This window comes from Ailuropoda melanoleuca, chromosome X, assembly GCF_002007445.2.
Source record: "Ailuropoda melanoleuca isolate Jingjing chromosome X, ASM200744v2, whole genome shotgun sequence".
In the NCBI taxonomy this organism is placed as follows: Eukaryota; Metazoa; Chordata; class Mammalia; order Carnivora; family Ursidae; genus Ailuropoda; species Ailuropoda melanoleuca.
This window is the reverse complement of record NC_048238.1, coordinates 74,247,273-74,261,924: the sequence shown is the minus strand read 5'-3', so window position 1 is coordinate 74,261,924 and position 14,652 is coordinate 74,247,273. Positions and strand designations below refer to the sequence as shown.

General features: G+C 53.0%; 1 protein-coding gene across 1 annotated transcript in view; it reads right to left on the bottom strand.

Moving 5' to 3' along the window:
• Nucleotides 1-4,983, bottom strand: part of FRMPD3 (FERM and PDZ domain containing 3) — a 75,487-nt gene extending 70,504 nt beyond the window's left edge. The window contains exons 1-2 of the mRNA XM_034649034.1: nucleotides 4,823-4,983; nucleotides 4,571-4,687 (exon numbers count right to left, since the gene is read on the bottom strand). Coding sequence (XP_034504925.1) covers nucleotides 4,571-4,687; nucleotides 4,823-4,983 — 278 coding nt within the window. The remainder of the gene's footprint in view (nucleotides 1-4,570; nucleotides 4,688-4,822) is intronic.
• Nucleotides 4,984-14,652: the final 9,669 nt, after the last annotated feature.

The following is a 14,652-nucleotide window of genomic DNA, read 5'->3' as shown; positions in this document are numbered from 1 at the left end:
GGCTGGCTCTGCAGTCTCCCTCCGCTCCGTGAGGCTGTCAGGCACTGATGGCCTGGGCCACCAGCCTTGGACGCCCCCAGCCCCTGACTCTGGCCAAACGGCCAAATCTCACAGTTGGCAGGGACCCTGGAGGTTATTTATTTCACTCCTGCCCACCCTCTGTGGACTTCCAGAAGCGGCAAGGGAAGGCTTTCTAATAATTTGGGCAAGTCCAGAGGGAGGACACCAAGAGCAGGTCTGGAGACAGAAGGGAGTAGGGGGGCTATGGCAGGGGCGTGAAGATGGCCGTGTGAGTGGGGGAGGGGGTGCTGGGAGAGGTGACCTGGGAAGCAGGAAGCTGAGCCAACTCAGGGAGATGGACAGTAAACCTTTGCTTCTCTCCTCTCTCTGTCTCTGTCTCATCTGGCTCTGCTGGGGCAGAAGGTCTTCTCCCCAGTGCCTCCTTGGGGAGCCTGTGAGGAGATGGGCAGGCCAGTGTAGTTATACCTGGACAAAAAAAGGCCCATCTATCCCACGGCTTTGTCTCAATGCCCATCTGCCCTCTCCTTGCCTGACATGGTGCAGGGGGTGTCGGCAACTCAGGCACCATGCCTGGCAGGCACGAGGCTGACCACCTGTGAGGGAAGAGACCGGAGCAACCCTCGGCTTCCCCCGTGTGCCATCTTCAGGCTATCCACGCAGGACTACCCAGGTGGGGGCAGTGCAGGAATCAGGCCAAGAAGCAACTCTATAAAGGAGCTTATGTGAGCAGAGGCCTGGTAAACTCCTATCGCCCCATCTGGAGGTGTCCAGAGATGCCAGATACAGCTTCAGGACAAGACCCCTTCTATTCTGCCTGAGTGCATCTCCCTGCTGAGAGGGAGGAAGGAGTTATAAGGTCTTTCCTAAAGAAGAGGGAAGATCCCATGCAATCGGAGAAGGGGGGAGGGAAGTTGGTGAACCCTCCCTAGGAATACAAGCCAAGGGCAAGAGCAGGTGTTGAGTTACTATCTCAGAGAGCACGAGTTAGCCCTCAAGCACTCTGCGCCTCCCCTGTGTTGTTAGCCTGGGCGGGGGAGCTGTCTGTGTCCTGGAGGTGGGGGCAGTCAATTTGCAAACTTCAAAGGGCCTATGGGCTGGTCTATGAGTGGGGGTGGGGGTGGTAAGGAGATTGCACCCTACTCTCCAACCAGGCTTGCAGGGAGACAGAATCCTAGGGGATCCTGAGAACTTGCAGGCTCCCTACTCAGCAACACAGATTCAACGATGGACCCCAGATTTGACTCACTAAAGTAGAGAACCAGAATCAGGAATTTTAGAAAGAAGGGAGAAGAGTAAGGAAAAAAGGGTGGTTTTTGTTTTTGTTTTGCCTAACCCTCAGTTACCCAGAACATTCTATTAACCAGAAAAGCCATTCCCCAAGGCATTCAGGTTTTGGGGTTTTGGCATTACAGTGTATCTGTATTTTTTCAGTGATTAAAATCCACAGAGCTGGGACTCTATTGCAGAACAATGCAAGCTCCGCTCCTGTCTCCCTTCTTGTAAGGGAGGAACAATAGCGGAGTCCCTTGCTTGAGTCACAGGCTCCTTCTACCAGTTTTTAGATACATTCATTCATGCATGTATTATTCATAGATGCAACAAAAATTTACCAAGTACCTCCTGTGCGCCCGGGCATGGTGCAGGGTACTGGAGACATGAAGAGAAAATAGGCCCCGTCTCTCCCTTCAGGGAAGGGGGGAGCGCAGGTATGCGAACAACATAAAACCATGTGTCACCTGGAACCACAAGGGGCAGCAGAGGATGCTATGAGAGCCCAGAGGAGGGCCCTGTGCCTGCCACCCCCACGACTTCCAGCAGACAACCCCCCCCAAACTAAGCTGAGTGGTGAAGGTGAATAGGAGTCGTCCAGCAGATGGTCAAGGCAGAGAAGGACATTCTAGCAAAGGAATGTCAAATGCAACAGCAAACGAATAATAAGGACGATTCAGGAAAGAGGGAAACCGCTAGGTATTTAAGCCACTGTGATGAAAAGAAGAAATCAGAGAACAAATTGAGGCAAAACTGAAGGGAGTCTTCAATTTCTGGTTGCAGGAATGAGGGCAGAAGATTTATGTGACCCACTGGTCACATGCGGGCCTTTAGATGATGGCCACATTGACAACCGGGGACACAGCCCAGTACTAGGGTTACTAGCCATGTACCCTATGTACTACCCAAAAGCTACACACGGAAGCCCCCCCCATCACAGAAGGAAGAAGGAAGGTTAGACTGCCAGCAGATGCACTGGGATGCACCCACAGTAACGGAGACCAAAATCACCAAGCTCCCACACCCTACCTATTATGGCCACATTGAAGAGGGCCCCGTGGAAGCCAGCTCTACCTAATGTGGCCAGGGGCCAGTGGTGGGGAGCTAGCTACCAGCAGCCCCACTGCAGGACCACATGTGATGCAGGAAGAGCCCCTCCCCTGGGTACCTGGCCACATTCCATTCAGCCCAGGCATGGGGGGGGGCGGGGACGACACCAACCTGAGGGAAGGAGGGATAACTATCAACCAGCCCTGGGCAATTCTACTACGCAAGTATGCAAGTACCCGCAGTCTTTCCTGCTACTGAAATCCTGGCCAAGAAACAAGCCCCCTCTCCCTCCCCAGGAGGTGGAAAGATGGCTTTGCTCAGCATTGCAAGCAAGGCTCTAAAAACTTTTCAGAAAATAATTCCTAACAGAGGTACTCAGATAGAGCCATAATGTTGGATTAACAACTCCAAGCCAGCAGACCAGACACTTGTCTAATTAATAAAACTTATAAAGCAGAACAACTTATTGATGTTACAGGCATGACACTTAGTACAACAACAAAGCCCAAATCCATGCAGAATGCTGCGTGTTCGTTAGGAAACCCTTTTTTTCTACAGCCTGTACAATCCCTTCTTTCATGCCAGCAGGGGCTGAGGAAAAGAGGGTAGCACAGAACTCCAGGCAACTGGGGGGGGGCAGCTGAAGGGGCCCAGCTTGGGTAGAGGTGATGGGGGGCATTTCTGCCTCTGGAACACATCTGCCAAAGGTTAGCTAGCTCCCATCTGGGCTCTGGAAGCAGTGGATCTGGACTGGAATCCCAACCCTGTGGCAAGTTACCCAACCTCCTGAGTCTCAGTTCCCTCACCTATAAAATGGGGCTCCTGCTAGTACCTACTTCAACATGCGTCCATAAAGATTAAACATAAAACGTGAGCGCTCAGTCGATGACGGTTATTAGCAATGATTATTACCATTGTTCGTTGTAGCACCTACCAACAGGATCTGCTGTCCTGTGGCAGCCCGCTGGGTTGCCTTTCTCCACAGAATGTAATGAGGGTGGTTCAAATCTCTTTGGGCCTTGGGCTCTGACTTCAGATCTACAGAAGAAATTTGCTTTTCTGTGGGCGAAAACAAACCATTTTCCCACTTTGGTAAAGCCCATTCCTCAGAACATTTCTAGTGGTTAACAGTGGGGGTGCTGAAGTAAGACCGGGTGGAAATCCCAGCTCTGCTTCTCACCAGCTGTGGGACCACCAGCTGTGGGCTTGTCCACCTTTCAATTTCCATCACTTCCATTTCCTCCTCTGTAAAATGGGGATAATGCGAGGATCTATCTCCCCCCACTTTCAACTGTGCCAGGCACACAGAAAGCTCTGAGTGAGTGCCAGCTACCGTTCTTACTGCTCCCTAAAGAGCTTGTTAGCACAATGCTGGGCACAAAAGCAATTGGCACCTCCTGTGATCATCCGTACCCTCAGTAAAGATGAGCGGCTGGGGGGCAGAGGAACGAAGGCAAATCTGGGGCTTTTCTGAGCAGGGGACTACGTGACTTAGGATAAACTCACCTTTGTCATCTCAGCCGCCCCCCCCCAGCCTTGTATTGTACACAGCTCAAGAAAAGAAAGTGACAGGTATGCGCCTGCATATCCTGATTTGCCAAGGCTTCTACAAGTAACGCACCACCTCATGGGGTGGTCTTGTTTCTCAGCCTCACGATGCTGCGTGAGCGCTGAGAGCACTGGAGGGAAGGCAGGCCAGCCAGGGCTCCGAAGCCCTGGGGAAGCCGGGGGTCCTGGGGGCAGGGCGCCTGGAAGCCCCTACGCTGCCGTCGACATGGGAGGGAGGGGGCTCCTCGTCCCGGGGGCGGTGGGAAAGATAGCTCGGGGCTGAGCGAGCCCCGCGTGGGGGACAGCGGGGGGGCGCAGGGCCCAAGCCCCAGAAGGGGTCGCCCCTGCCCCCTTCGCCAGGGGCTGCCCTCCCAGCTTCCCGCTCTCCCTCCTCGCTCCCCCCCTCCGGCGGAGAACTTCCCGCTCACGCCGCCACTTTTCCACCGGCGTCCACATCCTCAGCCCCGCGCATCTTGTCTTCCAGTCTCCTCGCGGGCGGTGCGGCGAAGGGGCCCCGCGGGCGGCCCGACGCCTGGAATGGCTCCCTGGGGGCTCGGGGCTCCCGGCGGGGTGAAGGGAGGTCGGCTCCCGACGAGCCAACTCCGGCCATCCACTGCGGGCGCCGAGGGGGCGCGTGCCCGGGACCCGGGCCGACCCCGGCTGCTCGGAGCGCCGTACTTACTGTCGGGGCCCTCTCCGGGCCGGGGCTGGGCGGCTGCCCGGCCCCGGGAACCCTGGCGCCGTCTCCCCCTCACGCTGCCCCGGCGGTGCCCCGCGCCGACCGTAGCGGCAGCGGCGTCTGTAGGAAGAGAAAGATCACGACTGCCTTAGAAACCCAGCCCCTGCTGTGACCAGAATCTTAAAGAAGGAGGCGACTGGCTCGGCCCCAGAGCCGCGGCTGAGGTGGCGAACTAGCGAGGCCGCTGGTAAACACGGCGTCTGCTGGCTCTTGGCCGCCCGCAATCCGCCGCGCGGGAGCCCCCCCTCCCGTTCCCCCCCGCGCCGGCCGCGGGGCCCCCGCGGGGGAGGGGCCGTGCGGATAATCCAGATGCGGCCAGGCGAGTACTCGGGGCCGGCCCCGTGCTCTACATCCATTTCCCACCCCGGCATCCTCCCCAGCTCACAGAAATTAAAACCGACGTCCAGGGGAGCCGAGCAAATAACCCCAGCTACAGGGACTAGTAATAAGTGTGTGTGTGTGGGGGGGTCCATGGGAGGTGGGAGGCACACAGTGCTGGAAGTTCAGAAACAGATTTTAAGTCCTAGTTCTTTGACTAAATAGCTGTGTGACCCTGGATGAGTCATGTATCCTGTTGAGACCTCAGTTTTTTTGTTGGTCAAACAGGGGTAATAACACCTTCCTGTCCTCATTCACGGGGGTGTTTGTGAGGCTCAGTGGACAAAATGGATGTGAAGGAGCTTTGAAAAGTATAAAGCCACTAGACAAATGTCAGGGATTAGTCCCTCTCCGAGGTAGGAGTGGGGCTGCTGGGAAGTAAAGCTTAAAAGAATTCCTGGCTGACTCTCCCAAATTGATTGCACTGAATTCTATCTTCCCCGAATCACCGATCCTGCACCTGGGCAGGAGGCTCCGCTCTGTGAAATATCGTCCTCTCTCAGCAGTGCCCCTGACACTCGGGTTAGTGATGGCCTGGCCTTAAACCAGGGAGATTGTTTGGGGGACTTGAGTGGACCCAGGGGACAGTCTTGGCTCTGGGGGTCTAATTCCTGGCCACAGCGGCATCCTCCACCCACCAGAGCCCACTGAGCCCAGGACCACACGCGTCTGGGTAGGAACCGCTTTGAGGTCTCCAGAGACACCCCTTTAGGAAGCAAGGGACTTATGCCAGACAGCCAAAGGTGGCCTTGAGGGTGGACACTGTCTTTGGGGGGAAGCTAGCGGTTCTGGGTTTGCCTGGCTAGATGAGATCTACAACAGAACTAGTGGAGCCCCCCCGGAGGGTCCTCAGCTGGCTTAGCTCACCCCAGCAAGCCACCCCAATCTAAATAGACCTACATACAATCTAAATTACAGTTCTGCGCTTGCTATGCAAATGCAGCTTCAAGCTAAATCACCAAAGTTCCGGAAGCACTCTCCCCTACTCCCTGCTACCCCAAGTAAACACAGACTCTGAGGAAACCGCCAGGCAAACCCTTTCCAGACAGATTCCATAGCCTCTTTCCTCCCTCTCCCCCTTTCCCCCAGACTGTCACCCTGAAGCCCCTTCCCTAAGAAAGTGCTAGAACTGATGAGGAACAGGAAGGGGCTCAGGAGCCTGGGCACCATGGCTGGCCAAGCCCGGAACTGTTCTGCACAGCTCTGGAGCCAAACTAGAATGGAAGTCAAAGGTGGCAACAGAAAGGAGCCCAGCCTTGGGCCAGGGCACCTTCAGTCGGCAGGTCCCAGGGGGAGGTGCCGAACAGGCCGACTCCACACACCTAACCTCCCTTGGCAGTCTTGGAGCCCATTCCTCTTGCAGCTGAGGCTCCTCTCAATGTCTTCATAGATTGCCTTGTCACATCCATCTCGCCCAGGCTGCTCCTCTTAATAAAGTGTCCCCGCGGCCACTCCAGACAGCCTGATGTTATCCCTCACTCTCCCGCCCTTCTCCCCAGCGTGGGCCACACAGCGGTGATTCAGGTCTCCCGGGTCACAGTACCCTCTCCTGGAGAAATGCTTCCTGAGCACCCGAGCCTGGGTGTGATAGAAGCTTTGGGTGTGGGCGCGTATGGAATACTCCTTCTTTGCCCTCCCCACCCCAGGGTGACCTGGGCCCTGACTTCAGATCCTCACCCTGAGTCCCCATGCCTACCTCAGCCCGAGTCTTCTTCCCTGGGCCGGCTGTTGCTGCTCTCCACCAGCGATATAACCTAAGTCCAATTTGCAAAGTCTTTCTCTCAGTGGTTGTCAATAAATCCCACACCTATATCCCCCTGAAAGACCGGAAAGCTTCAAGATCCAAAGGAGAGACTCCCGGATGGTGAAGTTTCAGGCACAGTGACAGGCAATTGAGGAGACATATTTGATCACATCATGTTTACCTATGTGGTAAGGCTGGCCCTGAGGATATTCTGGCATTTTCCCTCGACTATAATGAAGATTCGGAATAGTAGCAAAGAAAGCAATAGAAAATACACTGGGCTGGGAGAAGGGACATCTTGCTGCTCATCCCAGCTCTGGAACTAATTAGATGTATGGCCCTACATTTTCCCTTTCTAGATCCTGGTCTCTCCACATGTCAAAGGAGACCTGATCTGTAGGGTCCCTTCCTATTCTTCTCAGGCTCAGATTCTAGGCTATAAGCACTGAAGTAGACTTCATGGCACTGTGTGTGCGTGGGAGCTAGACGGGTGTCAAGGGTTGGCACTATGGGCATGAGCCTGGCCCTGCTATTCAATAATGCAGCCAGTATCCGGCCCACCTTTGCCAGGGAACAAAGGGAAAATTTGTTCATTGCTCCCGCCCCATCTTGCAGACAGGACCCTCCAGATCCCCAGCAGCAGCTCTCTGCATGTTAATCCCCCATGCCCTGCAGGACTGATTCCAGCTGTCCCAGGTCGGGGCTGATCTTACCAGTGAACACCTGTCCCACCATCACATGTCTTCAGATTTTACATTCCTGACTTAGGGATCACTCAGGGCCGCCCCCTCCCCAGTGTCCTCTGACGGGTCCCCAGCCTCCTTCTGATCCAGCAACCAAAGGGTTAGCGCCTGGCCAGTAGGGGCCCTCCGGAACACTGCTCTAGTTCTAAGGGGCAGTTCATCCTGTTTGGTCAGTGTCCGGGCCATATAGGCAATACATTATTTTTAATATCACCCTACTCTAGGATTCTAGTCGTGTCCAATGCCCCTCCCCCTCTCCCGGCCATTTCTCTGTGAAGATTTGTCAAGGGCTTCCTGAATGGAGGGGTGCTCGGCTCCTTGCCTCTGAGTCAGGTGGGTCCTGGTTGTTTCAGAGAAGGAAGGAAAAGAAAGAAGCAGCAGGAGGTGAGGGGTCTGGCTCTGTAGTTAGTAGCAGCTGCCCTGGGGACCCTCCGCTTTGTGGTCTGGATCCACTTGCCAGAGCATGAGTTAAAGTTGGAGGGACCCTCCCTCCTATTAGTCCCCAAAGGGGGCACTGATTCTGTACCCCCTCCCCCACCGGTTCCCTTCTGCTTTTCGCCAGAGGAAGCCTCCCTAGCACTGAAAACCCCCCTCGCTTGGCCCCTGTCTCCCCTCCCTCTGCTATTCTTCCGTCCCCCTGCCAAGGCCTGGCTGCTCCAATGGGTGCTCTGCCCCTGCGGTGCGAATGTTCTGTTCTCGCTGGGCCCTGTATTAATTTGCTCGCATTTGTGAGCTGCTTTGTTAACGTGCATGGCCTTTTCTCCATGTGTAGTGCTGTTTCCCCGCTGCCTCTGTTACCTCCCCACCCACATCCTCCTTAACCTTGTAATAACTGGCCCTCCCCTGTGGAGAGGGGGTGAGGCTTTTTCAAAGCCCTTTCTCATACACGCTTTGGTAGTTCAGTACATCCTCGCCACCACTGAGGAAACAAACAGGGTGTTGATTACTGAGCCCGGCGGGCCCGGAGAGAAATCTGGGGCTCCTAGAGGTGAGAAGGCCAGTCTGTGTGGGAAGATACTGTGTGGTGGCTGAGGAGGCCTAGAACCGCAGCTGTTATGCCATCGCTGTGGACACTGCCCTCTGAGGCCCCAACCAAGTGTCCAGAAAAGTACACAGAGGTGCACACACCTGTATCCAATTTTGCTTAGGACTATGTGAGGGGTCACAGAATCTCTCGAGGCCAGGCCCCCTGCATCGGTCTTTTCTAAAAGCTGCCCCAGTGTTTCTCATATGCAGCCAGAGGTGGGGAGACAACCACTGCTTGAAAGGAAGACGAGGGTGTGAAAGCTTTAGCAGCCAAGAGTTTTCTGGAAAACCTTGGCTGTCCGCAGGAAGAACTGAAGGTAGACTGGAATGTGGATGATGGCCTAGCTTCCCTGCCTCAGTTCCCTCCTTTCTGCCTGAAGGGAATCATCCTGCAGGCCTTCTCAGCCCCTCCCCAGGCCCAGGATGGCTGGCTAAATCAGTCAGCACTGAGTGTGCTGTGTGAAAGGGTATAAAGAAAGAGACACATCCCCCTCCCCACATATACACGCTGGCCGATTACTGTGTAAGTGTAGCCTTAGAATCTTCTGCCAGCAAGGGTGGAGCTAAGTTCCCTGAGTAAGGCTTGGGGGTCTCTCTGGAGGTGAAGGATGGAGACTTTCATGTCAATCACCTAGGAAGAGATATTCCTCAGGTAAAAGACTGGAATTCCCAAGGAATAATAATCATCCTAACAGGCCTTTCACTTATCTTACCTCCCTTAATGCCCTGAAGTAGGTAGTGGTATTACCCCTACTTTACATATTAGGGAGCCGAGGCTCCAGAGTTGAAGTTACTTGCCCAAAGGTCACCCAGCTGGTAAGCAAGTGTGTTTTGTTTGGCCTGCACAGCATTAAAAAAAAAAATCTATTCATTGCTAACATTGAAAATTCCTCAGATTTCATGTAAGAATCCGGATTTCTGGCTACCTGGCAACCCTGGGCCTCTAAAGTCCCACCTGACCATAAGCAGCTGGAGCTAAGTAGAAGGGCCCCTTCTGGATGAGGGGGGAGTGCTTCTTCCAGGTCACCCCAATCCCCACCATGGCTTCTGTACCCTGGCCACAGGGCCAGGTGTCTGCTGCCATTCAATATTGTTCTTGTCCTGTTGTGCTGCTGTTCTTATTAAAAGAATAATAAAGAGGAGAATGAAATATTTCTTGGGCATACATCTGATCTTGCCCTAGTGAATATATTCACTCCTTTTGGTCTGGCCCTGGAGGCATCCGAGTTTATGATCTATCCACCCCATTCCTCTCGACTGCCTCTTTAACCTGGGGAGAGGGAAGGCTGGGCGCTCATATGGGAGGGCACTTGTAGGTGGCTGGGATTGTATAGGTGGCCTCTGGCCCATGGAGGCACGCTGGGAGTTAGGAAGGAAGTATGGGTCCCCAGAGCACCCCGGCAGTGAAAGATGACTGAGTGGTACTTTCCAGGGCAAACTGTCTAGATTCCTGGCCCTTATCAGTGAAATGGGCATAATGATAATAATAGTACCATGCCTACCTCATGGGGTTATCAGGATTCAATGAGTATATGTACACATGTACATTTAGAATAACACCTGGCTCAGAGAAAGTGCTCGACAAATGTTGGTTTCTCTTTTGTCATCCCCTAGCCTTTAATATAGGGTTTTGTCTGAAAAGTTTCTGCCTGATCTAAACAATACCCTGGGAGGGGTCAACGGGACAGGGGAAGGTGAATCTTACTGGGACTTCTTCCCCGCTGAAATGGTCTCCTTCTCGGGCTCATCGTGGAGGTTCCAGGTCGCATTTTATTCTGAAAGATGGCATTTCCTTCTCTAGGGAGAGAGTAGTCTTGCCCTACTCATGGGGACCGCACCAAATTCTTTCACACTTCCACACTTTTACACTTGCTCTTTCCTTACCCAGAATGCCCTCCACCACCTTGTCTACCTGGCAACCTCCTATACATCTTTATGGACTCAGCTCGAGTCACCTTTTCTGGGAACCCCTTGCTGAGCCTCATCTGCCTCCCCAGGAAGAGCTAATTTAAAAGTCTACCCTCCATCAGAATGTGAGCTTGTTGAGGGCAGGACAAGGCATGTCTTGCCCACTGTATCCCCAGAGTCCCGCACGGAGTATAGGTACTCAGAAAATGATGACTGACATGGGGGGGGGCGGGGATGTCGGGAAGAGAAAGGTTCAAGAGGACATCCTAGTGGCCACATTTTCTGGGGCTCTCTGGCTCCCGCTAGACCTCCTAAATCTGTTTCTGCATTCCTGCCCCCGCCCCCACCAAGTTCTTCAAACTCACATCACAAATTCTCTATGCCCCTCCCGGGATTATTCTAAGGCTCACCTGTAGGGTAGGCAGATGTGCTGTTTTTGGAGCCTTCCCCAACTTTTAGCATGCCCTCCTTCCTTTGAACTGCCCCTCACTGTGATGGACTCACATGCTTCCGTCCCCCAGGCTGTTCAGGGTGTCCCCAAAGCACTAGGCACTTTCTGGGGGGATCCCTCCTGAGCTTCCACACTGAGAAATTTCATGTCCCCTTTCCCTTTAGGCCCTGCTCTCCCACTAGGGTCTTCCTTCTCAGAAAACATATTTGAATCTCCAATGCCTCCAACCAAAGGGGATTGCCGGCCCTGGGAGGCTAGCTGGGGAGCTATTTCCAGGTGAGAGGGGGTTCCAATACCCCTTCAGTCACACCCCACGGCCTGCCCCCTAAGTCAGGAGGGGATTTTTCTCACTTTGTTGTAAGTACTGGTCTTTTGTGGGAGAGCAGGTGAGGACAGCTGGGGTGACATCTGTATCACCCACCCTGTCACCCCCCATTAACAATAATTCAGGGCAGCCGCGGAAGCCTCTGGGTTCTGCTCAGCAGTCTTCTCCTCCCACCCAGGGTGGTCCCTGTCGCTGACTCCTACCCCCACGCAACGTCCCTGCCCTGGTTCCTCCAGATGATTCAAATTCATTTGCCAGGAGTAACCTGCTGGCGTACAAAAACAACTCGAGAGCCATTAACGGGAAACAGCATCTTTCAGAAAAGCCAGATGATTCTGAAGCATTAATGGACACCTTTGTGATCCTGTCTCAGGAGGAACTAATGTCTCGTTAGCTGGCACTGGGCCAAAGACTGCTCGGCATCACAGCCCTCCAACCCCGAGAATACATGCCTTAGGAGCCAGGATGTGCCAGAAGAGTCCAACGAGACCTAGCAAGCAGGGAGAAAGCCTGGGACGTGAGCTCCCATAGAGTGCAGGTCCCAATGCCACACGCACACGCACAGGGGTGCATGCGCGTGCACACACACACACACACACACACACATGCACCCAGAGACATAGGCGGGGCCACACGTTGGCACAAAAACACCACCCACATTCTTGCTATAAGACCCACATGTGATTTGCCAACAAATTGCAAATTAACCTCCTAGTGAACAGATTAATGGTATTCATGGTAATTTACACTCCAAGTTTCATAGCAACAGACTTCCAGCATTCTGGTTGCATAAGAATTCAAGGATTTTCAAGTTCCTGGAGACATTGTAGTAATTAACCTGATAAGCCTATGCAAATTAGCCCCAATTTGACACTGTCATTTTTGAATCCAATATCCAGGGTATTTGCCCAGAAGGTTGTCCATCGCTGCTCCAACTCCTTGACTTGAGGTGCTAAGCTGACAGATGCCAGTTTGCATTTGTCTACGCAAATGATGCCCCAGAGCAGAACTCCCTATCAGGCCCAGAAAGGGACTGGACAGGTACAAATGGTCCACTTCCATGATGACAAGAATGAAGTCAAGGCTTCCAGAGAAATGGGAACGGGGCCCCGACCAATTCACACAAGACTGACAGCTATCTTTTTAAGATCCTTGGTTTGAGGACAAACATTCCTGACTTGCGCCAGAGTTTGAGCTGTCCACCTGAAGGTCAGGAAGAAGCTTCCTTGTGGCATGTTGCCAAGTGTCACCGGAGTTTTTTGTCTTTCCAGAAAGATCAGCTTCCTAAAATAAAATTGAAAGCTGGGGTTCCCTATTCTTCCCTGGGAAGGTTTAATTGGCTCTATTGCCCATTTTGAGCAAAAAATCACAGACTGTACTCAACTCTCATCAAATTAGTCAGCCAATGGGCACAGCTTGCATGCTCTCTCCATGAGCGGACTGGTTCCTGTCTAATCATGTTTAGCCTCAGGGGGTGGCCACTCCTCCACACTCCTGTCCCCCACATTGAGCTCCATCCCTGACCTCCTTCTTATTTGATCTCTTGAACCACCAGGACTCACTGAACCCCGATTCATCTGCCCTGTGCTTCCAGCTCTGTAGGGCACAGTAATGAAGCACCATGGAGGAGAGTACCCCTGCCCGCTGGCTACCCTCTGCTGCTCCCAGCTCCACTATCCACAGGTTGGTTGCTCTTGGTGCCACAGCCCCACAGATTGTCTCAAAAACAGCTTTCTGGAGCCCCCATTTGGGGGGTAGCAGACAATCAGGGAAATATTGCAGAGAAATTGTCCAGGTTACCCAGACCAACCTGCCACCAATGGCTACCATCTGGAACTCAGAATTCTCTGGAATGCAAGGCCAGATAGGGCGATGATCAGAGCAGCCTCACCACTCGCCAAGAGCTAACGCTCGGAGGTGATAAGACACTTTCAGCTTATAGCAGGGCTATTTGGTGATAACCATCTTTGTCTGTCTTTCTGAGCCATCTTTAGCACAGTGAGGATTTCAGAAGTGTTGGAAGGTACCCTGCGTAGGTGCTTGGCCTCCTCTCTGAATATGTACACTCGGCCACCATTCCCAGGTGGTGCGTGGGACCACTCTCCCTCTTGTCTACCTTCCCACTCTCACCATGCCTGTGCCCCTATTCAGCCAACCCTTCTTTTGACTGCTAAAACCACCCAGAGCCTACCACTCTGGCTCCCAGAATTGTGGCCCCAGGACCCTGCACAGTCATACACTTGGAAGCATCACTTGTGGATATGTCAATCAATAGGAGATGATGATGATGACAACGACGGCAACAGCAATGACGACAGCTCCCATTTGAGGAGCATTTACTACATGGTGGACACTTTACATGAGCCTGACATGCAAGATCTCATTGAGTCTCTGTAACAACCCTATGAGCTTGGTATTCTCATGAGCCCTGTTTTGCAGACAAGGTTACGAAGACAGAGGTTTAGGCAACTTAGTCAATGTCACACAGGTAATTAGCGGCAATGCCAGAAATCAAACCCTGGCCGACAGATGCCAGGGACCATGCATTTAAGCACTACCCTAAAACATCCCACGCAGGTACGTATCACTGTTCCCCAAACATGAGGCAGATGGCATAATGATTAACGAAATTCACGTTAAAATATCATACATTTATATTAGTTTGTGGGCATTCCGTGTTCCTCAGTCAATGGATACGAAGAGTAAAACTGCTGTCAAGAGAGGTCCACAATAGGGTTCCTTGACTTTAGCCAGATTGAGGACCATGTGCATTTTGGCAAGGAGTACTCGCCTGCAAAGGCCCTCATTCTCTTATAGATTCACCTCCTGTTTTAGCTCAAAGAGCCCGTGTGTCTCTGCAGATCTGACAGGGGTGGCGAGCCATGTTTAAAGCTCTCTGCGTGTTTGGTCATTTGTCCAACAGATATCTATTGAGCTCCTACTGTGTGCCAGACGCTGTTCTAGACGCCAGGGACACTGTAGTGAACAAAATAGACAAAAATCCCTGTTCTCACGGAGCTTGCGTTCCAGTGACAATAAACAGATCAACAGATTTGAAATGATTGATATTTTAGGGAATGATGAGTGCTTTGGAGAAAAAGGAAGCAAGGAAGGGGATACAGGTTTCTGGATGAGTGGTTGCAATTCTAAATCGGCTGGTCAGGGAAGTCCTCAGTGCTCCTCAGGTGAGCAAAGACTTGAAGGGAGGGAGTGAGCTCTATAGCTGTCTGGGGGAAAGTCTGTCAGGCACAATAGCATGTGCAAGGCCCAGGGACGGAGTGCGTCTCGAGTGACCAAGGACTGTGAAGGAGGCCGGTGTCGCTGGAAGTTTGTCTGCGATGATGCATATGAACGGGTATGTGTGTAGAGATGGATTCAGGAGTGGGCTCTGCTATTAGCTCTCTAGGCGGCCTATGAGGGCCACCTCAACCTTGGCTAGCTTGCAGGCCT